This window comes from Pinus tabuliformis, chromosome X (assembly GCF_031772625.1).
Source record: "Pinus tabuliformis cultivar Carrire ecotype Pingquan chromosome X, CPIR1, whole genome shotgun sequence".
Taxonomy (NCBI): domain Eukaryota; kingdom Viridiplantae; phylum Streptophyta; class Pinopsida; order Pinales; family Pinaceae; genus Pinus; species Pinus tabuliformis.
The window spans coordinates 424,972,996-425,000,139 of record NC_142308.1 but is presented as its reverse complement, the minus strand read 5'-3'; the positions used below and the strand labels follow the sequence as shown (position 1 = coordinate 425,000,139).

Sequence of the window (27,144 nt, the reverse complement as noted above, 5' to 3'; positions counted from 1 at the left end):
TTGTTCTTGAAGGGTACACATGTGGAAGGTTTCTTCTTGCCACTTTTGGACATTATTGGATAGCACACTTGTGGATACATTTCTTGCTATTTTTATAGATACATATGTTGTTATTTCATGGAGTTTCGGCATGATCAAAACCCTCATTTTCCCTTATCTTCTTGAATTTGTGTCCACTTGCTATTTTGGGATTTTGAGTACATCTTTTCTCGTGGAGTGCTCCCTCCATTTTGCATCTTGCACATTAATCCACAATATTAGTTATTTTGGAATTCATTCATGTGGAGTGGTTGCATGCATGCACATTCTTGAAGAGCACATTCTATGTGGACACTTCACATTTGACTTGGTATAATGCCTATTTTTAGTGGTGCCTCCCTTCATAAGAATTATTTGGTGCATACCACTACTATTTTTGGATCAAGGAAAATTGTCTTTGAGAGGTTGATTTCCACATGATGTAACATGGTCAACCATGGATTTGGGATATATCTAACTACTCCATTATTAAAATATTTGTTGGAATTGCCATGGAGTTAGAAAATAACTAGCCTAGATCCATCTTAACCCGAAATCTATCAAGCATCAAGAGGGATCAAAATTATTGAGGTACAAACCTCTTTTAGAGTGCAAAACTTGAGGAAAGGTTTGCACCTCGAGAGATTTGATCCTCCTAGGTGCTTGTTAAGATGGATCTAGTGGATCTAGGTTGGTTTATTAACCATTATCGAATTTATCATAGCTTTTATCTCTTATAATGACTATATAATTAGTTTAAATGTGGAAAATAATTGAGTGAGATTTTGGAATTGCAATGAATTTAATGCACACACACACCTTTATAATTTAGTTTTGTCCCTTAAAAATTTGACTGCATAAGAACCCTTGTGCAAGCTCTTCTGCACCAATGCTACGCAGACCCTCACGCGCGTGGCTTTGTTCTACCTTTGATCAAGCCATCATGTCTGTCTTTGCTAATGGAAGTGACTCTCCAGACCTCTGGAAGCTGAATCAAATTCCTCTCTAGCTAAATCAAACTGCTTTGTTGAAGCTTTGGCACAGGCCTTGCGTAGCCTCAATGTGGAATACCTCTATTACTTGTTGTTGTCTCTCTGAAACTAAAAAAATTCCTCCGTATTAATTGTCTCTGCCCCTCTGCCACCTGCTACTCGATCTCTCTTGCTGAATCACCTGCACTAGAAAATTGAACTATCTAGATCATTGAGTATCTGCCATTGGTGTATTCTCCATCTACCCATTGACTTCTTCTTATACTCTCCAATTGAGACTTCAATAACCATGATTAAAACTTAATCAATGGTTGAGATAATCTCTAAGTCGATCTGTGTGAGTTTCTAGAGAATTCTCACCTTTCTTAATTAATTACTATTAATTAACTAGTTTTCCTAAGTCTAAATGGTGGTCAATTAATTTAATTGAGCTATCTCTAGGTGGAATTTCCAGAAACGAATTCTGGGTTTTGGAGAACTCATGTGTTTTAGCCTCTCCACAAAGTTTGAGACTAGAACACCATTTGATGCTACAAAAACTAACAAAGGTTCCTACCGTTCCCACAACTCCCTATCAAGGGCTATGGTAATTGTAGAAGGTGTTTGGAATTTTCTCGGTAAATTTTTTAAGAGTGACCCGTATCAACGTAATACGAAATTCATCATCTTTGTTAGATTTTTTTTTGTAGAGTTTGACTTGAGTCAAAGCTTATTTGATCAAATTATCAAAATATAAGATAATCTTTATTATACCCATGGATTGGATTATGAGAATTCGATTTTCAAGTGTGAAGTTTGTTAAGAGACAAACACTATGAAGAATACATATCCAAAGACGAATGTCTCTAAAGGGAAATTGAAAAAACCATTAACTTAGAGGCTAAAGACACTATTGTAACTTATATTATATGAGGTTTCATATTGTGATTTTATCACGTTAATGAAGATTTGTTGTTGGAATTCTTGGAGCAGTGGACCAACTTGGGGATACATCGTCATGGAGCCCCTTCGTTCATGGCATTATATCATTTGGTGTAGACTTTTAGTCCGGGAGTCTTACTTCTCCTTGGTTGAATGGTGATTGTGCTTGCTACTTGGTGGTCTTTTCACATGTGTTTTCCTTGTTGATCTCCCCTTGGTTGCACTTTTAATGGATATAGATCATATTATCTGATTATGGTGGTTTAGTATATGTGCTTATCTTAGATATGAATGAGGTTCTAGCCTCCAAAGGGACTAGACGATCATGATTAAGAGATATATGTTTCATGATTGTTGAAGTTTACTAGTAAATTTTGCATGATGGTGTGGTATTGTTTGGTGTTACTAGGAGAATTTTTCTACATGGTCCTTATATGTTGGATGTGTGATGGGAACACACTTTATGGCTGGATGGACCATCCTTTTAATTATGTCCTTTTCTCTTATTATTTTGCTATGGTGGGATGATTCATGTTAGGCTTTATGGTATTTCCTAGGTGATTTAACTTTATAATGTTACATTTGTTAGACATGTTATTTCCTAAGATTGAGTCATAGAGGGGATATTACATTATGATTTGATGGCAATCTAACCTTTTCCTAAGGTTAGATGATGATTTTTATTTAATAATCCCTTGGTGGTGGTGCACTTTAAGTTATACCTTATGTTTTATTGTTATCATGGAGGGGTTTTGCTAGATAGAACATTTTTCATTTACATGTTACAATACGTTATTCAAGTGTACCCTAATTGGAACACAGGTTCATGTTTATTTAATTTGCGGGTCATTAATTGGGAGGATTACTATGATTATTTGAGCAAATTTAACATGTGTGCACACATGTTGAGGTTGATTAAATTAATCCAATTTATTGAAATTAAGTTAAAAACTTAGACATCATGTCTTATATGCTTCTTTTTCACACTTAAGTGGTCATTTGGACCTATTGTACTTGATCTCCTTTTCATTCTTGGATATTGTTCTTGAAGGGTACACATGTGGAAGGTTTCTTCTTGCCACTTTTGGACATTATTGGATAGCACACTTGTGGATACATTTCTTGCTATTTTTATAGATACATATGTTGTTATTTCATGGAGTTTCGGCATGATCAAAACCCTCATTTTACCTTATCTTCTTGAATTTGTGTCCACTTGCTATTTTGGGATTTTGAGTACATCTTTTCTCGTGGAGTGCTCCCTCCATTTTGCATCTTGCACATTAATCCACAATATTAGTTATTTTGGAATTCATTCATGTGGAGTGGTTGCATGCATGCACATTCTTGAAGAGCACATTCTATGTGGACACTTCACATTTGACTTGGTATAATGCCTATTTTTAGTGGTGCCTCCCTTCATAAGAATTATTTGGTGCATACCACTACTATTTTTGGATCAAGGAAAATTGTCTTTGAGAGGTTGATTTCCACATGATGTAACATGGTCAACCATGGATTTGGGATATATCTAACTACTCCATTATTAAAATATTTGTTGGAATTGCCATGGAGTTAGAAAATAACTAGCCTAGATCCATCTTAACCCGAAATCTATCAAGCATCAAGAGGGATCAAATTTATTGAGGTACAAACCTCTTTTAGAGTGCAAAACTTGAGGAAAGGTTTGCACCTCGAGAGATTTGATCCTCCTAGGTGCTTGTTAAGATGGATCTAGTGGATCTAGGTTGGTTTATTAACCATTATCGAATTTATCATAGCTTTTATCTCTTATAATGACTATATAATTAGTTTAAATGTGGAAAATAATTGAGTGAGATTTTGGAATTGCAATGAATTTAATGCACACACACACCTTTATAATTTAGTTTTGTCCCTTAAAAATTTGACTGCATAAGAACCCTTGTGCAAGCTCTTCTGCACCAATGCTACGCAGACCCTCACGCGCGTGGCTTTGTTCTACCTTTGATCAAGCCATCATGTCTGTCTTTGCTAATGGAAGTGACTCTCCAGACCTCTGGAAGCTGAATCAAATTCCTCTCCAGCTAAATCAAACTGCTTTGTTGAAGCTTTGGCACAGGCCTTGCGTAGCCTCAATGTGGAATACCTCTATTACTTGTTGTTGTCTCTCTGAAACTAAAAAAATTCCTCCGTATTAATTGTCTCTGCCCCTCTGCCACCTGCTACTCGATCTCTCTTGCTGAATCACCTGCACTAGAAAATTGAACTATCTAGATCATTGAGTATCTGCCATTGGTGTATTCTCCATCTACCCATTGACTTCTTCTTATACTCTCCAATTGAGACTTCAATAACCATGATTAAAACTTAATCAATGGTTGAGATAATCTCTAAGTCGATCTGTGTGAGTTTCTAGAGAATTCTCACCTTTCTTAATTAATTACTATTAATTAACTAGTTTTCCTAAGTTAGACTTAGGAAAAATTTAAATGGTGGTCAATTGATTTAATTGAGCTATCTCTAGGTGGAATTTCCAGAAACGAATTCTGGGTTTGGAGAACTCATGTGTTTTAGCCTCTCCACAAAGTTTGAGACTAGAACACCATTTGATGCTACAAAAACTAACAAAGGTTCCTACCGTTCCCACAACTCCCTATCAAGGGCTATGGTAATTGTAGAAGGTGTTTGGAATTTTCTCGGTAAATTTTTTAAGAGTGACCCGTATCAACGTAATACGAAATTCATCATCTTTGTTAGATTTTTTTTTGTAGAGTTTGACTTGAGTCAAAGCTTATTTGATCAAATTATCAAAATATAAGATAATCTTTATTATACCCATGGATTGGATTATGAGAATTCGATTTTCAAGTGTGAAGTTTGTTAAGAGACAAACACTATGAAGAATACATATCCAAAGACGAATGTATCTAAAGGGAAATTGAAAAAACCATTAACTTAGAGGCTAAAGACACTATTGTAACTTATATTATATGAGGTTTCATATTGTGATTTTATCACGTTAATGAAGATTTGTTGTTGGAATTCTTGGAGCAGTGGACCAACTTGGGGATACATCGTCATGGAGCCCCTTCGTTCATGGCATTATATCATTTGGTGTAGACTTTTAGTCCGGGAGTCTTACTTCTCCTTGGTTGAATGGTGATTGTGCTTGCTACTTGGTGGTCTTTTCACATGTGTTTTCCTTGTTGATCTCCCCTTGGTTGCACTTTTAATGGATATAGATCATATTATCTGATTATGGTGGTTTAGTATATGTGCTTATCTTAGATATGAATGAGGTTCTAGCCTCCAAAGGGACTAGACGATCATGATTAAGAGATATATGTTTCATGATTGTTGAAGTTTACTAGTAAATTTTGCATGATGGTGTGGTATTGTTTGGTGTTACTAGGAGAATTTTTCTACATGGTCCTTATATGTTGGATGTGTGATGGGAACACACTTTATGGCTGGATGGACCATCCTTTTAATTATGTCCTTTTCTCTTATTATTTTGCTATGGTGGGATGATTCATGTTAGGCTTTATGGTATTTCCTAGGTGATTTAACTTTATAATGTTACATTTGTTAGACATGTTATTTCCTAAGATTGAGTCATAGAGGGGATATTACATTATGATTTGATGGCAATCTAACCTTTTCCTAAGGTTAGATGATGATTTTTATTTAATAATCCCTTGGTGGTGGTGCACTTTAAGTTATACCTTATGTTTTATTGTTATCATGGAGGGGTTTTGCTAGATAGAACATTTTTCATTTACATGTTACAATACGTTATTCAAGTGTACCCTAATTGGAACACAGGTTCATGTTTATTTAATTTGCGGGTCATTAATTGGGAGGATTACTATGATTATTTGAGCAAATTTAACATGTGTGCACACATGTTGAGGTTGATTAAATTAATCCAATTTATTGAAATTAAGTTAAAAACTTAGACATCATGTCTTATATGCTTCTTTTTCACACTTAAGTGGTCATTTGGACCTATTGTACTTGATCTCCTTTTCATTCTTGGATATTGTTCTTGAAGGGTACACATGTGGAAGGTTTCTTCTTGCCACTTTTGGACATTATTGGATAGCACACTTGTGGATACATTTCTTGCTATTTTTATAGATACATATGTTGTTATTTCATGGAGTTTCGGCATGATCAAAACCCTCATTTTACCTTATCTTCTTGAATTTGTGTCCACTTGCTATTTTGGGATTTTGAGTACATCTTTTCTCGTGGAGTGCTCCCTCCATTTTGCATCTTGCACATTAATCCACAATATTAGTTATTTTGGAATTCATTCATGTGGAGTGGTTGCATGCATGCACATTCTTGAAGAGCACATTCTATGTGGACACTTCACATTTGACTTGGTATAATGCCTATTTTTAGTGGTGCCTCCCTTCATAAGAATTATTTGGTGCATACCACTACTATTTTTGGATCAAGGAAAATTGTCTTTGAGAGGTTGATTTCCACATGATGTAACATGGTCAACCATGGATTTGGGATATATCTAACTACTCCATTATTAAAATATTTGTTGGAATTGCCATGGAGTTAGAAAATAACTAGCCTAGATCCATCTTAACCCGAAATCTATCAAGCATCAAGAGGGATCAAATTTATTGAGGTACAAACCTCTTTTAGAGTGCAAAACTTGAGGAAAGGTTTGCACCTCGAGAGATTTGATCCTCCTAGGTGCTTGTTAAGATGGATCTAGTGGATCTAGGTTGGTTTATTAACCATTATCGAATTTATCATAGCTTTTATCTCTTATAATGACTATATAATTAGTTTAAATGTGGAAAATAATTGAGTGAGATTTTGGAATTGCAATGAATTTAATGCACACACACACCTTTATAATTTAGTTTTGTCCCTTAAAAATTTGACTGCATAAGAACCCTTGTGCAAGCTCTTCTGCACCAATGCTACGCAGACCCTCACGCGCGTGGCTTTGTTCTACCTTTGATCAAGCCATCATGTCTGTCTTTGCTAATGGAAGTGACTCTCCAGACCTCTGGAAGCTGAATCAAATTCCTCTCCAGCTAAATCAAACTGCTTTGTTGAAGCTTTGGCACAGGCCTTGCGTAGCCTCAATGTGGAATACCTCTATTACTTGTTGTTGTCTCTCTGAAACTAAAAAAATTCCTCCGTATTAATTGTCTCTGCCCCTCTGCCACCTGCTACTCGATCTCTCTTGCTGAATCACCTGCACTAGAAAATTGAACTATCTAGATCATTGAGTATCTGCCATTGGTGTATTCTCCATCTACCCATTGACTTCTTCTTATACTCTCCAATTGAGACTTCAATAACCATGATTAAAACTTAATCAATGGTTGAGATAATCTCTAAGTCGATCTGTGTGAGTTTCTAGAGAATTCTCACCTTTCTTAATTAATTACTATTAATTAACTAGTTTTCCTAAGTTAGACTTAGGAAAAATTTAAATGGTGGTCAATTGATTTAATTGAGCTATCTCTAGGTGGAATTTCCAGAAACGAATTCTGGGTTTTGGAGAACTCATGTGTTTTAGCCTCTCCACAAAGTTTGAGACTAGAACACCATTTGATGCTACAAAAACTAACAAAGGTTCCTACCGTTCCCACAACTCCCTATCAAGGGCTATGGTAATTGTAGAAGGTGTTTGGAATTTTCTCGGTAAATTTTTTAAGAGTGACCCGTATCAACTTAATACGAAATTCATCATCTTTGTTAGATTTTTTTTTGTAGAGTTTGACTTGAGTCAAAGCTTATTTGATCAAATTATCAAAATATAAGATAATCTTTATTATACCCATGGATTGGATTATGAGAATTCGATTTTCAAGTGTGAAGTTTGTTAAGAGACAAACACTATGAAGAATCCATATCCAAAGACGAATGTCTCTAAAGGGAAATTGAAAAAACCATTAACTTAGAGGCTAAAGACACTATTGTAACTTATATTATATGAGGTTTCATATTGTGATTTTATCACGTTAATGAAGATTTGTTGTTGGAATTCTTGGAGCAGTGGACCAACTTGGGGATACATCGTCATGGAGCCCCTTCGTTCATGGCATTATATCATTTGGTGTAGACTTTTAGTCCGGGAGTCTTACTTCTCCTTGGTTGAATGGTGATTGTGCTTGCTACTTGGTGGTCTTTTCACATGTGTTTTCCTTGTTGATCTCCCCTTGGTTGCACTTTTAATGGATATAGATCATATTATCTGATTATGGTGGTTTAGTATATGTGCTTATCTTAGATATGAATGAGGTTCTAGCCTCCAAAGGGACTAGACGATCATGATTAAGAGATATATGTTTCATGATTGTTGAAGTTTACTAGTAAATTTTGCATGATGGTGTGGTATTGTTTGGTGTTACTAGGAGAATTTTTCTACATGGTCCTTATATGTTGGATGTGTGATGGGAACACACTTTATGGCTGGATGGACCATCCTTTTAATTATGTCCTTTTCTCTTATTATTTTGCTATGGTGGGATGATTCATGTTAGGCTTTATGGTATTTCCTAGGTGATTTAACTTTATAATGTTACATTTGTTAGACATGTTATTTCCTAAGATTGAGTCATAGAGGGGATATTACATTATGATTTGATGGCAATCTAACCTTTTCCTAAGGTTAGATGATGATTTTTATTTAATAATCCCTTGGTGGTGGTGCACTTTAAGTTATACCTTATGTTTTATTGTTATCATGGAGGGGTTTTGCTAGATAGAACATTTTTCATTTACATGTTACAATACGTTATTCAAGTGTACCCTAATTGGAACACAGGTTCATGTTTATTTAATTTGCGGGTCATTAATTGGGAGGATTACTATGATTATTTGAGCAAATTTAACATGTGTGCACACATGTTGAGGTTGATTAAATTAATCCAATTTATTGAAATTAAGTTAAAAACTTAGACATCATGTCTTATATGCTTCTTTTTCACACTTAAGTGGTCATTTGGACCTATTGTACTTGATCTCCTTTTCATTCTTGGATATTGTTCTTGAAGGGTACACATGTGGAAGGTTTCTTCTTGCCACTTTTGGACATTATTGGATAGCACACTTGTGGATACATTTCTTGCTATTTTTATAGATACATATGTTGTTATTTCATGGAGTTTCGGCATGATCAAAACCCTCATTTTACCTTATCTTCTTGAATTTGTGTCCACTTGCTATTTTGGGATTTTGAGTACATCTTTTCTCGTGGAGTGCTCCCTCCATTTTGCATCTTGCACATTAATCCACAATATTAGTTATTTTGGAATTCATTCATGTGGAGTGGTTGCATGCATGCACATTCTTGAAGAGCACATTCTATGTAGACACTTCACATTTGACTTGGTATAATGCCTATTTTTAGTGGTGCCTCCCTTCATAAGAATTATTTGGTGCATACCACTACTATTTTTGGATCAAGGAAAATTGTCTTTGAGAGGTTGATTTCCACATGATGTAACATGGTCAACCATGGATTTGGGATATATCTAACTACTCCATTATTAAAATATTTGTTGGAATTGCCATGGAGTTAGAAAATAACTAGCCTAGATCCATCTTAACCCGAAATCTATCAAGCATCAAGAGGGATCAAATTTATTGAGGTACAAACCTCTTTTAGAGTGCAAAACTTGAGGAAAGGTTTGCACCTCGAGAGATTTGATCCTCCTAGGTGCTTGTTAAGATGGATCTAGTGGATCTAGGTTGGTTTATTAACCATTATCGAATTTATCATAGCTTTTATCTCTTATAATGACTATATAATTAGTTTAAATGTGGAAAATAATTGAGTGAGATTTTGGAATTGCAATGAATTTAATGCACACACACACCTTTATAATTTAGTTTTGTCCCTTAAAAATTTGACTGCATAAGAACCCTTGTGCAAGCTCTTCTGCACCAATGCTACGCAGACCCTCACGCGCGTGGCTTTGTTCTACCTTTGATCAAGCCATCATGTCTGTCTTTGCTAATGGAAGTGACTCTCCAGACCTCTGGAAGCTGAATCAAATTCCTCTCCAGCTAAATCAAACTGCTTTGTTGAAGCTTTGGCACAGGCCTTGCGTAGCCTCAATGTGGAATACCTCTATTACTTGTTGTTGTCTCTCTGAAACTAAAAAAATTCCTCCGTATTAATTGTCTCTGCCCCTCTGCCACCTGCTACTCGATCTCTCTTGCTGAATCACCTGCACTAGAAAATTGAACTATCTAGATCATTGAGTATCTGCCATTGGTGTATTCTCCATCTACCCATTGACTTCTTCTTATACTCTCCAATTGAGACTTCAATAACCATGATTAAAACTTAATCAATGGTTGAGATAATCTCTAAGTCGATCTGTGTGAGTTTCTAGAGAATTCTCACCTTTCTCAATTAATTACTATTAATTAACTAGTTTTCCTAAGTTAGACTTAGGAAAAATTTAAATGATGGTCAATTAATTTAATTGAGCTATCTCTAGGTGGAATTTCCAGAAACGATTTCTGGGTTTTGGAGAACTCATGTGTTTTAGCCTCTCCACAAAGTTTGAGACTAGAACACCATTTGATGCTACAAAAACTAACAAAGGTTCCTACCGTTCCCACAACTCCCTATCAAGGGCTATGGTAATTGTAGAAGGTGTTTGGAATTTTCTCGGTAAATTTTTTAAGAGTGACCCGTATCAACGTAATACGAAATTCATCATCTTTGTTAGATTTTTTTTTGTAGAGTTTGACTTGAGTCAAAGCTTATTTGATCAAATTATCAAAATATAAGATAATCTTTATTATACCCATGGATTGGATTATGAGAATTCGATTTTCAAGTGTGAAGTTTGTTAAGAGACAAACACTATGAAGAATACATATCCAAAGACGAATGTCTCTAAAGGGAAATTGAAAAAACCATTAACTTAGAGGCTAAAGACACTATTGTAACTTATATTATATGAGGTTTCATATTGTGATTTTATCACGTTAATGAAGATTTGTTGTTGGAATTCTTGGAGCAGTGGACCAACTTGGGGATACATCGTCATGGAGCCCCTTCGTTCATGGCATTATATCATTTGGTGTAGACTTTTAGTCCGGGAGTCTTACTTCTCCTTGGTTGAATGGTGATTGTGCTTGCTACTTGGTGGTCTTTTCACATGTGTTTTCCTTGTTGATCTCCCCTTGGTTGCACTTTTAATGGATATAGATCATATTATCTGATTATGGTGGTTTAGTATATGTGCTTATCTTAGATATGAATGAGGTTCTAGCCTCCAAAGGGACTAGACGATCATGATTAAGAGATATATGTTTCATGATTGTTGAAGTTTACTAGTAAATTTTGCATGATGGTGTGGTATTGTTTGGTGTTACTAGGAGAATTTTTCTACATGGTCCTTATATGTTGGATGTGTGATGGGAACACACTTTATGGCTGGATGGACCATCCTTTTAATTATGTCCTTTTCTCTTATTATTTTGCTATGGTGGGATGATTCATGTTAGGCTTTATGGTATTTCCTAGGTGATTTAACTTTATAATGTTACATTTGTTAGACATGTTATTTCCTAAGATTGAGTCATAGAGGGGATATTACATTATGATTTGATGGCAATCTAACCTTTTCCTAAGGTTAGATGATGATTTTTATTTAATAATCCCTTGGTGGTGGTGCACTTTAAGTTATACCTTATGTTTTATTGTTATCATGGAGGGGTTTTGCTAGATAGAACATTTTTCATTTACATGTTACAATACGTTATTCAAGTGTACCCTAATTGGAACACAGGTTCATGTTTATTTAATTTGCGGGTCATTAATTGGGAGGATTACTATGATTATTTGAGCAAATTTAACATGTGTGCACACATGTTGAGGTTGATTAAATTAATCCAATTTATTGAAATTAAGTTAAAAACTTAGACATCATGTCTTATATGCTTCTTTTTCACACTTAAGTGGTCATTTGGACCTATTGTACTTGATCTCCTTTTCATTCTTGGATATTGTTCTTGAAGGGTACACATGTGGAAGGTTTCTTCTTGCCACTTTTGGACATTATTGGATAGCACACTTGTGGATACATTTCTTGCTATTTTTATAGATACATATGTTGTTATTTCATGGAGTTTCGGCATGATCAAAACCCTCATTTTACCTTATCTTCTTGAATTTGTGTCCACTTGCTATTTTGGGATTTTGAGTACATCTTTTCTCGTGGAGTGCTCCCTCCATTTTGCATCTTGCACATTAATCCACAATATTAGTTATTTTGGAATTCATTCATGTGGAGTGGTTGCATGCATGCACATTCTTGAAGAGCACATTCTATGTGGACACTTCACATTTGACTTGGTATAATGCCTATTTTTAGTGGTGCCTCCCTTCATAAGAATTATTTGGTGCATACCACTACTATTTTTGGATCAAGGAAAATTGTCTTTGAGAGGTTGATTTCCACATGATGTAACATGGTCAACCATGGATTTGGGATATATCTAACTACTCCATTATTAAAATATTTGTTGGAATTGCCATGGAGTTAGAAAATAACTAGCCTAGATCCATCTTAACCCGAAATCTATCAAGCATCAAGAGGGATCAAATTTATTGAGGTACAAACCTCTTTTAGAGTGCAAAACTTGAGGAAAGGTTTGCACCTCGAGAGATTTGATCCTCCTAGGTGCTTGTTAAGATGGATCTAGTGGATCTAGGTTGGTTTATTAACCATTATCGAATTTATCATAGCTTTTATCTCTTATAATGACTATATAATTAGTTTAAATGTGGAAAATAATTGAGTGAGATTTTGGAATTGCAATGAATTTAATGCACACACACACCTTTATAATTTAGTTTTGTCCCTTAAAAATTTGACTGCATAAGAACCCTTGTGCAAGCTCTTCTGCACCAATGCTACGCAGACCCTCACGCGCGTGGCTTTGTTCTACCTTTGATCAAGCCATCATGTCTGTCTTTGCTAATGGAAGTGACTCTCCAGACCTCTGGAAGCTGAATCAAATTCCTCTCCAGCTAAATCAAACTGCTTTGTTGAAGCTTTGGCACAGGCCTTGCGTAGCCTCAATGTGGAATACCTCTATTACTTGTTGTTGTCTCTCTGAAACTAAAAAAATTCCTCCGTATTAATTGTCTCTGCCCCTCTGCCACCTGCTACTCGATCTCTCTTGCTGAATCACCTGCACTAGAAAATTGAACTATCTAGATCATTGAGTATCTGCCATTGGTGTATTCTCCATCTACCCATTAACCTCTTCTTATAATCTCCAATTGAGACTTCAATAACCATGATTAAAACTTAATCGATGGTTGAGATCATCTCTAAGTCGATCTGTGTGAGTTTCTAGAGAATTCTCACCTTTCTCAATTAATTACTATTAATTAACTAGTTTTCCTAAGTTAGACTTAGGAAAAATTTAAATGGTGGTCAATTAATTTAATTGAGCTATCTCTAGGTGGAATTTCCAGAAACGAATTCTGGGTTTTGGAGAACTCATGTGTTTTAGCATCTCCACAAAGTTTGAGACTAGAACACCATTTGATGCTACAAAAACTAACAAAGGTTCCTACCGTTCCCACAACTCCCTATCAAGGGCTATGGTAATTGTAGAAGGTGTTTGGAATTTTCTCGGTAAATTTTTTAAGAGTGACCCGTATCAACGTAATACGAAATTCATCATCTTTGTTAGATTTTTTTTTTGTAGAGTTTGACTTGAGTCAAAGCTTATTTGATCAAATTATCAAAATATAAGATAATCTTTATTATACCCATGGATTGGATTATGAGAATTCGATTTTCAAGTGTGAAGTTTGTTAAGAGACAAACACTATGAAGAATCCATATCCAAAGACGAATGTCTCTAAAGGGAAATTGAAAAAACCATTAACTTAGAGGCTAAAGACACTATTGTAACTTATATTATATGAGGTTTCATATTGTGATTTTATCACGTTAATGAAGATTTGTTGTTGGAATTCTTGGAGCAGTGGACCAACTTGGGGATACATCGTCATGGAGCCCCTTCGTTCATGGCATTATATCATTTGGTGTAGACTTTTAGTCCGGGAGTCTTACTTCTCCTTGGTTGAATGGTGATTGTGCTTGCTACTTGGTGGTCTTTTCACATGTGTTTTCCTTGTTGATCTCCCCTTGGTTGCACTTTTAATGGATATAGATCATATTATCTGATTATGGTGGTTTAGTATATGTGCTTATCTTAGATATGAATGAGGTTCTAGCCTCCAAAGGGACTAGACGATCATGATTAAGAGATATATGTTTCATGATTGTTGAAGTTTACTAGTAAATTTTGCATGATGGTGTGGTATTGTTTGGTGTTACTAGGAGAATTTTTCTACATGGTCCTTATATGTTGGATGTGTGATGGGAACACACTTTATGGCTGGATGGACCATCCTTTTAATTATGTCCTTTTCTCTTATTATTTTGCTATGGTGGGATGATTCATGTTAGGCTTTATGGTATTTCCTAGGTGATTTAACTTTATAATGTTACATTTGTTAGACATGTTATTTCCTAAGATTGAGTCATAGAGGGGATATTACATTATGATTTGATGGCAATCTAACCTTTTCCTAAGGTTAGATGATGATTTTTATTTAATAATCCCTTGGTGGTGGTGCACTTTAAGTTATACCTTATGTTTTATTGTTATCATGGAGGGGTTTTGCTAGATAGAACATTTTTCATTTACATGTTACAATACGTTATTCAAGTGTACCCTAATTGGAACACAGGTTCATGTTTATTTAATTTGCGGGTCATTAATTGGGAGGATTACTATGATTATTTGAGCAAATTTAACATGTGTGCACACATGTTGAGGTTGATTAAATTAATCCAATTTATTGAAATTAAGTTAAAAACTTAGACATCATGTCTTATATGCTTCTTTTTCACACTTAAGTGGTCATTTGGACCTATTGTACTTGATCTCCTTTTCATTCTTGGATATTGTTCTTGAAGGGTACACATGTGGAAGGTTTCTTCTTGCCACTTTTGGACATTATTGGATAGCACACTTGTGGATACATTTCTTGCTATTTTTATAGATACATATGTTGTTATTTCATGGAGTTTCGGCATGATCAAAACCCTCATTTTACCTTATCTTCTTGAATTTGTGTCCACTTGCTATTTTGGGATTTTGAGTACATCTTTTCTCGTGGAGTGCTCCCTCCATTTTGCATCTTGCACATTAATCCACAATATTAGTTATTTTGGAATTCATTCATGTGGAGTGGTTGCATGCATGCACATTCTTGAAGAGCACATTCTATGTGGACACTTCACATTTGACTTGGTATAATGCCTATTTTTAGTGGTGCCTCCCTTCATAAGAATTATTTGGTGCATACCACTACTATTTTTGGATCAAGGAAAATTGTCTTTGAGAGGTTGATTTCCACATGATGTAACATGGTCAACCATGGATTTGGGATATATCTAACTACTCCATTATTAAAATATTTGTTGGAATTGCCATGGAGTTAGAAAATAACTAGCCTAGATCCATCTTAACCCGAAATCTATCAAGCATCAAGAGGGATCAAATTTATTGAGGTACAAACCTCTTTTAGAGTGCAAAACTTGAGGAAAGGTTTGCACCTCGAGAGATTTGATCCTCCTAGGTGCTTGTTAAGATGGATCTAGTGGATCTAGGTTGGTTTATTAACCATTATCGAATTTATCATAGCTTTTATCTCTTATAATGACTATATAATTAGTTTAAATGTGGAAAATAATTGAGTGAGATTTTGGAATTGCAATGAATTTAATGCACACACACACCTTTATAATTTAGTTTTGTCCCTTAAAAATTTGACTGCATAAGAACCCTTGTGCAAGCTCTTCTGCACCAATGCTACGCAGACCCTCACGCGCGTGGCTTTGTTCTACCTTTGATCAAGCCATCATGTCTGTCTTTGCTAATGGAAGTGACTCTCCAGACCTCTGGAAGCTGAATCAAATTCCTCTCCAGCTAAATCAAACTGCTTTGTTGAAGCTTTGGCACAGGCCTTGCGTAGCCTCAATGTGGAATACCTCTATTACTTGTTGTTGTCTCTCTGAAACTAAAAAAATTCCTCCGTATTAATTGTCTCTGCCCCTCTGCCACCTGCTACTCGATCTCTCTTGCTGAATCACCTGCACTAGAAAATTGAACTATCTAGATCATTGAGTATCTGCCATTGGTGTATTCTCCATCTACCCATTGACTTCTTCTTATAATCTCCAATTGAGACTTCAATAACCATGATTAAAACTTAATCAATGGTTGAGATAATCTCTAAGTCGATCTGTGTGAGTTTCTAGAGAATTCTCACCTTTCTCAATTAATTACTATTAATTAACTAGTTTTCCTAAGTTAGACTTAGGAAAAATTTAAATGATGGTCAATTAATTTAATTGAGCTATCTCTAGGTGGAATTTCCAGAAACGATTTCTGGGTTTTGGAGAACTCATGTGTTTTAGCCTCTCCACAAAGTTTGAGACTAGAACACCATTTGATGCTACAAAAACTAACAAAGGTTCCTACCGTTCCCACAACTCCCTATCAAGGGCTATGGTAATTGTAGAAGGTGTTTGGAATTTTCTCGGTAAATTTTTTAAGAGTGACCCGTATCAACGTAATACGAAATTCATCATCTTTGTTAGATTTTTTTTTGTAGAGTTTGACTTGAGTCAAAGCTTATTTGATCAAATTATCAAAATATAAGATAATCTTTATTATACCCATGGATTGGATTATGAGAATTCGATTTTCAAGTGTGAAGTTTGTTAAGAGACAAACACTATGAAGAATCCATATCCAAAGACGAATGTCTCTAAAGGGAAATTGAAAAAACCATTAACTTAGAGGCTAAAGACACTATTGTAACTTATATTATATGAGGTTTCATATTGTGATTTTATCACGTTAATGAAGATTTGTTGTTGGAATTCTTGGAGCAGTGGACCAACTTGGGGATACATCGTCATGGAGCCCCTTCGTTCATGGCATTATATCATTTGGTGTAGACTTTTAGTCCGGGAGTCTTACTTCTCCTTGGTTGAATGGTGATTGTGCTTGCTACTTGGTGGTCTTTTCACATGTGTTTTCCTTGTTGATCTCCCCTTGGTTGCACTTTTAATGGATATAGATCATATTATCTGATTATGGTGGTTTAGTATATGTGCTTATCTTAGATATGAATGAGGTTCTAGCCTCCAAAGGGACTAGACGATCATGATTAAGAGATATATGTTTCATGATTGTTGAAGCTTACTAGTAAATTTTGCATGATGGTGTGGTATTGTTTGGTGTTACTAGGAGAATTTTTCTACATGGTCCTTATATGTTGGATGTGTGATGGGAACACACTTTATGGCTGGATGGACCATCCTTTTAATTATGTCCTTTTCTCTTATTATTTTGCTATGGTGGGATGATTCATGTTAGGCTTTATGGGATTTCCTAGGTGATTTAACTTTATAATGTTACATTTGTTAGACATGTTATTTGCTAAGATTGAGTCATAGAGGGGATATTACATTATGATTTGATGGCAATCTAACCTTTTCCTAAGGTTAGATGATGATTTTTATTTAATAATCCCTTGGTGGTGGTGCACTTTAAGTTATACCTTATGTTTTATTGTTATCATGGAGGGGTTTTGCTAGATAGAACATTTTTCATTTACATGTTACAATACGTTATTCAAGTGTACCCTAATTGGAACACAGGTTCATGTTTATTTAATTTGCGGGTCATTAATTGGGAGGATTACTATGATTATTTGAGCAAATTTATCATGTGTGCACACATGTTGAGGTTGATTAAATTAATCCAATTTATTGAAATTAAGTTAAAAACTTAGACATCATGTCTTATATGCTTCTTTTTCACACTTAAGTGGTCATTTGGACCTATTGTACTTGATCTCCTTTTCATTCTTGGATATTGTTCTTGAAGGGTACACATGTGGAAGGTTTCTTCTTGCCACTTTTGGACATTATTGGATAGCACACTTGTGGATACATTTCTTGCTATTTTTATAGATACATATGTTGTTATTTCATGGAGTTTCGGCATGATCAAAACCCTCATTTTCCCTTATCTTCTTGAATTTGTGTCCACTTGCTATTTTGGGATTTTGAGTACATCTTTTCTCGTGGAGTGCTCCCTCCATTTTGCATCTTGCACATTAATCCACAATATTAGTTATTTTGGAATTCATTCATGTGGAGTGGTTGCATGCATGCACATTCTTGAAGAGCACATTCTATGTGGACACTTCACATTTGACTTGGTATAATGCCTATTTTTAGTGGTGCCTCCCTTCATAAGAATTATTTGGTGCATACCACTACTATTTTTGGATCAAGGAAAATTGTCTTTGAGAGGTTGATTTCCACATGATGTAACATGGTCAACCATGGATTTGGGATATATCTAACTACTCCATTATTAAAATATTTGTTGGAATTGCCATGGAGTTAGAAAATAACTAGCCTAGATCCATCTTAACCCGAAATCTATCAAGCATCAAGAGGGATCAAATTTATTGAGGTACAAACCTCTTTTAGAGTGCAAAACTTGAGGAAAGGTTTGCACCTCGAGAGATTTGATCCTCCTAGGTGCTTGTTAAGATGGATCTAGTGGATCTAGGTTGGTTTATTAACCATTATCGAATTTATCATAGCTTTTATCTCTTATAATGACTATATAATTAGTTTAAATGTGGAAAATAATTGAGTGAGATTTTGGAATTGCAATGAATTTAATGCACACACACACCTTTATAATTTAGTTTTGTCCACAAAAATTACCGTAGTTGTATATAGAAGGGCTTAAAGACACTGTAGATTTGATATTTGTCATCAATCTATTAATCACACCATTGAATTTCGTGGAAGAATCCATGCCCACAGTAATGTTTTTTTTTTCTATGTAAAACTGAATCTATTAATGAAAACATAATGTACAGTGAGGCCCCGGCCTCTGCGGGTCTAGGTCAGCCATATGACCAATTTAAACAACAAGACTTAAAATCGAGACTGCCCCCGGAGGGGAAACCAGTCCGAAAACGAGATAAAGATAGGTACCTTCTGCCCACGCAGGGGCTACAATTCCAGAAATCAAAATTTACTGCCATGGTAAAATTCAAAATTGACTGCCAAAATTAACCACTGTAAAAGATCAAAAAAACAAAAAACTCAGAAGACCGAGCTTGACACGTGACCTGTGGCATGCAAATGCTAGGTGTCTTAGGACGGTGGCTTCTCTTCCACGATCGGACACCCATACTCTTCTGAATCTGTATCCTCTGCCTGCTTGCCACCCGTGGTGTCCTGTGGCTCTCTGTCATCAACCTGAACGCCTTTGGCTTTGCTGGTGGCATTGCCTCCCAATGTCTTTGAGCCGCTTATGGACAGATAATCCTTGGCTTTCTGTGGATGGCTTGAGCTCGGCTCCCTCTGAACATTTTTGTGCGGCTGAGGAGCTTAGTTCTTCGCAGGGCTGTAGGTTGGAACAATGCACGAGCCAACTTCCTCCCTAAAATCCACTGAGACGGTGGCAATGACAACCAGTCGGTTCATGGAGCAAGAAAAACGAAATTGAGTGTACTGGGTAGTAGCAGTAAAATTGGTTGACTGGGTGGCTCCGTCAGTTCGAACCTCACAGGGGCGAGCTCGTCCTCTTCCACTACGCGTATCCGGATATCTGCCATGGAAGCGGGAAGAGGAAGGGCTGGGGGGTGGGGAGGTCGATGGGGAAGACAAAGCGGTGGGAGGCAGCGAAGAGGGGCGGATGGCGCTACCGCGGCTACCACCACGCCTGCATCTCATACGATGACGACGACACATATTGCTCTGAGTGGGATGCTGCAGCGAGAAGTGAGCCAAAGTGGCAGGAAGCGGGGCGAGAGTAGCAGAGGTGATACTGTAAAGAACAGGGGAAGTCAAGTCCAAGACAGAGGCAGGGGCTGAGGCCTCAATTTGCAGGTTGCAGTGTATAGACTGGGAGAAGTGATAACCATTGCCCAGGTTGACGCAGCAGAGCAGTCTGCAACGCCTTCCTGTTGCGGTTCGAGAGCTTGGCTCTGCCGTGGCGGGGTGGCAAGAGCAATTCAGAGGCAGTATGGAGGAGTGCAGAGGGCTTGGCTCCATGTTTTTATGCTTACAGGGGAAGTCTCAATCCGCACAGTGGATTAATGGTGGCGGCCGAGGGGCAGAGTTCTGCCTTAAATTCCCATAGGGGAAGGAATGGACTACCATGTGGCTCGGCCACCTGCCAGGCCGACGTCGTATCCACCTTGAATGCTCATCTACCACCCACATCCGGGTACCATAGTAATGTTATATATCATCTTCATTTACTATTTCATAACACATTGATTTGTTGAATTTAAAAGAAAATTCCACAAATTCTTAAACAATTTAAATAATCACTATACAAATAAAAGAAAATGATAGATTATTGGATGTAACAAAATCAAGAGCTTCTGGTCAACCCATACAACATTTGAAAGCCCTCAAAATCTACCATAATTTGAGAGAAAGGGCACCCTATGACCCCTTGTGCACCACACATGTTCTTCAAGGGAAATATATGACTATTTCATAAAGCTTATTTGGTTTCAAAGGCTCTAATAATGCTAGATATGATTAGATAACATAAACATTTGCACTATCATCCAATCAAACCTTAGGATTTAATTAAGATGTTGAGTCTTTCGATGAAAAGAGAAGCTTAACAAATTATGTTCTTATAAGAATCAATAGCCATAGACAAACCAAAATTCAAGAAAATGTAGCAAAGTAGTTATAAAGAAATTAAATGGAATGTGGTAGAATATATCATTAAGGAAAATACCTAGCTAAAGTTAGTATCAAGATTTTTTTAACCTCTCAATAAGCTCAGTGGAGGTTGAAAAATTATGTGTGGGTTGAGTTCAAAATGAGAAAACTAGACATGCCATTCCAATCAACCATCTTTGCAACCTCATCCATAGTTTTTTTTCTACTTCATATTGTTTTTAAGGAGTGATTTGATCCTATCCAAATTCCTCTCCAGAATCATCTTTCCACCTCAACATGTTCATTCATTTGCACTCAATAGCTTTCCATTTCATGAGCTCACATTAGCGATCCCAAAGCTCTGTCCAAAGGCCTTCTACATCGCCAAATATGGAGAAATCCTCCCCACAGGATCATGCTTTACCAAAAGAAATTGTTTAATATTGTGCAAATGAGCCGACTTGTATTTTTATTATTATTTTAATTTAGCCAATTCTTTTAATTATATATGTGAACATTAGTCAATTGTATTATTATTATTATTATTTTTCTACGTAAAGGCTAAATCTATTAAAAAAGAGAAAATATTTACAGAGAGGTTAAGACCTCAGAGGAGGCTGAAGCCATCCAACAACCCTGACCCAGGGGCCATAAGACCAGATACCTTGATAGACAGATAACCCTGTGACACCAATCCCGGGATTGAGAAAACTCAATACATGATTTCCAGAGCCCTTACATACAAAAATGCAAACCAAAGTGGTGAACAACACTACAGAACAGTTAAGAACTATGGCTTTACTAATATCTGTGCTGCCCTGATAGCCATATACAAAACTTAACAAAAACAAGGGCTTTCTGAGCCAGGACCTGATACAAAGCATTAGACTATAATGGCTGATAACTATACCTAGCCAGAACCTGATACAAAACATAATTGACATAATCCAGAGAAGCATAGCACATAGGATATAAAGACCAGAAGGGAAGCTGCCATCAGTAGGCGCGGTACCGTATATTTCAAGCATGTTTCAGAGAGTCCGAAGCATCCTTTTCCACCCGGCAAGGAGAGCCCATCCACATGTCATCGACATTGTCCCCATCTCCCGTGTCGCAGCCACCTGGAGGAGCTACCAAGTTCAGATTGCCATCAGAAGGGTGCGCCGGCTCGACCGCAGGCAAATTGTGCTGAGCAGTATCAACTGGAGGCTGAGGGACCTCAGGAACATTCCCCGCATCCTGCAAGTCATCACAATTAAACACAGTTCCTACCACATCTCCCTGGAGCACACTGTCATCCTGAGACTGCGAAGGTGAGGTATGGACTGAGCTGCTGGGCTTATCTTCTTCCTCAGCCAAAATGACTGTAATGCTAGCTGAGAGAATTGGTTTATTGAGCCGACTATGAAATTTAAAACGGGTGGTTTGAAATGAGTTATGCGGGAAGGGCCTGCCATGATCAGAGGACGGGGAAGTTGAAGCCAGAGGAATGATATTCTGGGGAGCAGGCTGAGAGCGACCACGATTACCACTGGTGCCTCCACGGCGAGAAACACCACGGCGGCGCACCATCTTCAGGAAGACAGAGAGACCTGAGAAAGGGACTAAACAAGACCAGACAGAATAGGGCCAAGGGTGGGCAAGCCAGGCAAAGAACAGACTCTGGAGAAGCCCCCAAGCTGCCAGAGCAAAACAGGGATGCAGGGATAATGGCAGACGGATATGGAAAGACCCGATGAGAATGATAATCAAAACCAGAGACTGAGCCATGATTAAAACAACCTGCGCCAGATCTCGAACAGGGAGCGCATTCAATGCCGAATGCTTAACGAGCTGCCTGTACCATAAGACATTCATTTCAATCGCGGGAGGGTAATGAGAGCCGTGCCAGATCGCCAGGTGCGAAGCCAGCTGCCGGCGCAATATTAACCAGCCTTGAATGCGCCTCGGGAGCACCCGCATCCGGGTAATTGTATTATTATTATTATTATTTTAATTGAGGCAATTTTTTTTAAATTATTTTTTAATGTAACATTATCTAGTGCTAATGCTAATGTGGCTACATCTCCTAATATCGGGCTATAAAGTGCCTCTAAGTGTGATAATATTTTATTTGTATGAGAGAAAATACCCACTCTATATAAAGGTGAGTTCTCTCTCCATTATGATGGTAGAGAATTTAGTCTTTGCAAAACTCTTCCCCTTGTACTACATTGTATAGCATTTGGAAAAATTAATCATAGACTAGAAGTATTGTATTCATTTAATATGAGGTTTTATTTATACAATTCTTTTACATGTTTATTTTATTGGAAACCCTCCTAGCTAGAGGTTTTGAAATGTTGTTTCTACCTTTTAGAAAATGTAATATGAGAATTTCATTCCTCTTATATTCACTGCTATTGTGTTATCTTGCATATAACAAACCATGTTATTGCTTCAATTAACACATCACCTTCATGGCTTTGTTTTAGAGTAGCAACCCTAACTCTCCAAAGATAAGTTTCTACATCAATTTGCAAAAAGCTAAGGCTAATTTGTGGCATGTACAATAGCCCTTATTTTCCTTACACATTCATGCTTTAGCCTTGTTATATCCATGACTTTTTACTCCAATTGCTCAATATTTGATAGGCACCAATTTGAAGGTTTTCCTTCATATTCCTCCCACACTATCGAATTATTTAGCTTTCATTACATCCATTTATTTTGTTAAGACTTACACTTCATACATCACCTAGAGCATCCACTTATTAGCCTTAGTAAGGCCACCTTTAAGAAAGCCCCCTTGAGTTAGAGAAGAGCTAACCTTAAAAAAGCAAAAAAGCTACTATAGTAATGTGGGTAGCCTTCATAAATTACACAAATTAACCTCTTGATAACTAATACTACATCATTATGATAAATACATCTAAATAAATCCCCCAAACATCTTATACATATAACATAAATACATCCCTACTTTATTACCCTAACAAAAAAACAAAAAAAATACAAAATAACATCGTCTTACAAATATACATTATTGAGTTCCTCAACTTTAAATCAATTACGTGAGTAAAAAGAGACCTTTAAAAACAAAAAAAAAAAAATTATAAAAGAAATAAGTTAAAAAATACAATGCCCATCTTTAAATATGGTAAGACACGGAAAGAAAAACAAAAACAATAATAAATTATAAAATTAAATAAATTCAAAAATACAACGCGAACATCATAAAAAAAATATAAATTAAAATTACAAATTTAAACGTGAATTTTTTTAAGTTTAATATTTAATTTTAAATTTGAAATTAAAAAATATAAAATAAAATATTTAAAAAAATATAATTATTATTAATTTTTTCTCAATAATTTATATAGATAATGTATAAAGAATTTTTCATATTTATAATTATTATAATTTATTATTGGTGTAGTTTAATTTATAAATGAAAGAATTTTTTTAACAGAATTCATTAAAATTTAGTAATATTATTTCAAGATTTTTTGTTATTTAAAATATATTTTTGAATATATAAATGGATTTAACTTTTTGAAAAAAATTTATAAGACTCTCAAATTATGCAGATTAAACAATTTAAACTCAAGTTTTTAAAAATCTCTATCATATTTTGATTAAAATAAACAAAAAAATCGTTAATTAAACTATACATTTATTATTTATAAAATAATTTAATGAATATTATAAAATTTTAAAATTAAAAATAGCCCAAATAAACAATATTCATCATGTACAATTTCAGTCAAATGTAGGGCGCCTTAAATGTAGTGCATAATCTTTGCACGTGCGTTGAAACTTTCAGGATTTTATATAAAATATTTACCTTTTATGACTTTTATATTTAAAAAATATTTTTGAACATACATTTTGGATTGAGTGGGGATTTCCATTTTATTTTAAATGATGTTATTGTTTAGTAATTAAATTTATTTTGAATAGTTAAATGAGCTAATTATTATTATCTTCATTTACATTCAAATTTTGTAAATTGATGGATTTAAGTTTTATGAGGTTGATATAATACCATAACGAGGCCATATGAGGTAATTTTTTTATAAATTTGGTAGAAATTTTAGGAATTTTTAATTACAGTCGTTAAGTTTCACGACAATATCTATAATGACATTTTCTTTTTGATCTGAACAAAATAATTAATTTTTTATAAATTTAATAAAATTTTTAAGAAATTGTTGAATTTAGATAAGTTTTTTGAGAATTTATCTTGTTTTAACGATGAATCACACTCGTTGATTCGAAAAAATTTTCCCAAATTTTTTTGAAAAATGTTAATTTTAACGGCAAAATTTCAATATTTCAAATTTTTTTTGGCTAATACAAAATCTATTTCAAAATAATTCTATTTTTTTTTTTTTTAATTTACAAAATCTATTTCAAAATAATTCTATTTTTTTTTTTTAATTTACAAAAAACAGATTCGGAGGAAAAATAACTTTGCTGGAGAAATTATATTCAACGCCCTTACTTTTGATTTCTTATTTTCTTTTTGCACGGTTCACATCTGATGGGAACTACGACTCAAAGTGGTAGCCGTTATCCTTCCGTATTAACGCCGTGAGCGATACCTTGCTCCGATATTTGTAAATGGAATATTTATTAGACCTGATTTAGAGTTTTAAACGAAACTCGTCGACAGCGATGAATTAAAATGGATTGAGTGCTTACAAGCCAGCGGAAGTTTTAACATTGATTTTTTCTGAGAGTCCTCTGGCTGTAAAATTCATGGATTCCCGCGCGCACACCCTAATTCCCATTATTAAATTAAGATTCCATACTCAGCTACTTGCCACGTCTAGACAAATAATCTCTAGTTTCTTAACGAGGAGTCTGAATCCACAAAGAGGATTCCCAAGATTACACCACACTTTGACTTCACAATTAAAAAAACGAAATAAATCGCAATCATTTAGATGGGTAGGAATGAATCTCATAGTTTGGTTGAAAAACTCAATTCATTGGTTGTTCAGGATAGGAATTTAGAATCTACGCAATGAATTTGCATCATTGACTTGGTCGAATTTCATGTTTCAGCCTGTATTGTTGACTTGGTCAAATTTCATCTTTCAGCCTGCTTGCTATTGCAGGCCCTTTTGTGTTAAATAATCTCGGAATAAGTACCAAATCGGTTGATTGTTTTTTCACTGGTGAAGTCGCTCCATGAAATAGTGAATTTTCTCTTGTGGGTGCCCCTGTATTTTGAGCCATGTATTTGGTGGAGGACAAGGGAGGAGCCATAGCTCTGATGCTGGCTTCCCTTTGCTTCTTGGGGACGTGGCCAGCTGTGATGACCTTACTGGAGAGAAGGGGGCGCCTTCCACAACACACTTATCTTGATTACTCCATCACCAATCTTCTGGCAGCTGTTATCATTGCCTTCGTATTAGGTCAGATTGGCAGTAGTAAACCTGATATGCCCAACTTTTTAACTCAGCTTGGCCAGGTAAGCCTACTCGATTTCTGCTACATGCATGATGCAGATATTTCTTTTCTTTTTACAATTTATTTTGAAGAATCGAATTCTTCTATTATGGCTATTACCCACCTGCGCATGAATTCAGGTCAGTTCTGTACTGATCGACCGATTAGTTTTGCGCCTTTTAACCAATACTCAGCGAAATTGAAATGAATTGGACCTTATTGAACTGAATCATTTTTATTTTTATTTTGAGCTGGTTAGGGTGAAACTGTGTTTATTAGGTGTCCACATCCTCAGTGGTCCTCAATGGTTTGCTAGGTTATAGGCTACTTACAAAATTTCAATCATCACAGTCTATCAGCTTACCATTTCACCCATGGTGGTCCTGGAGGCATGTGGCAACTCTCCAAATCACCAACATTTTCTGATTTACTCAAACAATTATTCTATGAGCTCATTTGGCTTGAAACGTATTCAAGTGTTTCAGTTGCCAAGTGGCCATAATTTTTCCAAAGTTTTACAACAGAATATTCAAACTCTTTTTGGGCTTCTAGTGATTCCGGTGATTCTCTATGATTGTGAACTATGGGCCAGCAGTACATCTGACTTGCAGTGGAGACAAATTGAGAAAATTCAGAAGCATTTGATTACAGACAAATTTAAGATTAAAAATGCAGTTCCTTATGATATCTTGTTAAGTGAAAGGAGGACTGCTCCTATTGAAGCAATTGCTATGGTGCGAGTCATAAGGGATTTAAAAAAAATGAGCAAATGAAAGAGGGTAGATGGCCTAAGGTTGTCTTTAATGATAGATTGTGCAAGAGCAAAAAAACTTGGATGCAGCAAAATAACAAATGGTTTAGTAAATGGGCTATTTGCTTGAATGCGTGTCCCATAAACAGCAGAGAGATAAAAGCTTTTGTTATGGAAAAGTTCCACAAGCGTACTTGGGATAAAGAGCTAGGAA

General features: G+C 35.8%; 1 protein-coding gene across 3 annotated transcripts in view; it reads left to right on the top strand.

Annotated features, from left to right (window-relative positions):
* Nucleotides 1–27,144, top strand: part of LOC149140385 (ureide permease 2-like) — a 199,713-nt gene that overhangs the window by 20,928 nt on the left and 151,641 nt on the right. The window contains exon 1 of one of the 3 annotated variants that reach the window (XM_089450595.1): nt 25,654–26,201. The exons of 1 other annotated variant lie outside the window; for it this stretch is intronic. In XM_089450595.1, the coding sequence (XP_089306721.1) occupies nt 25,965–26,201 (237 nt within the window). In that variant the 5' untranslated portion in view covers nt 25,654–25,964. Of the gene's footprint in view, nt 1–25,653; nt 26,202–27,144 lie in introns of those variants that run through there. One more of the 3 variants, XM_089450593.1, reaches the window with a different exon arrangement.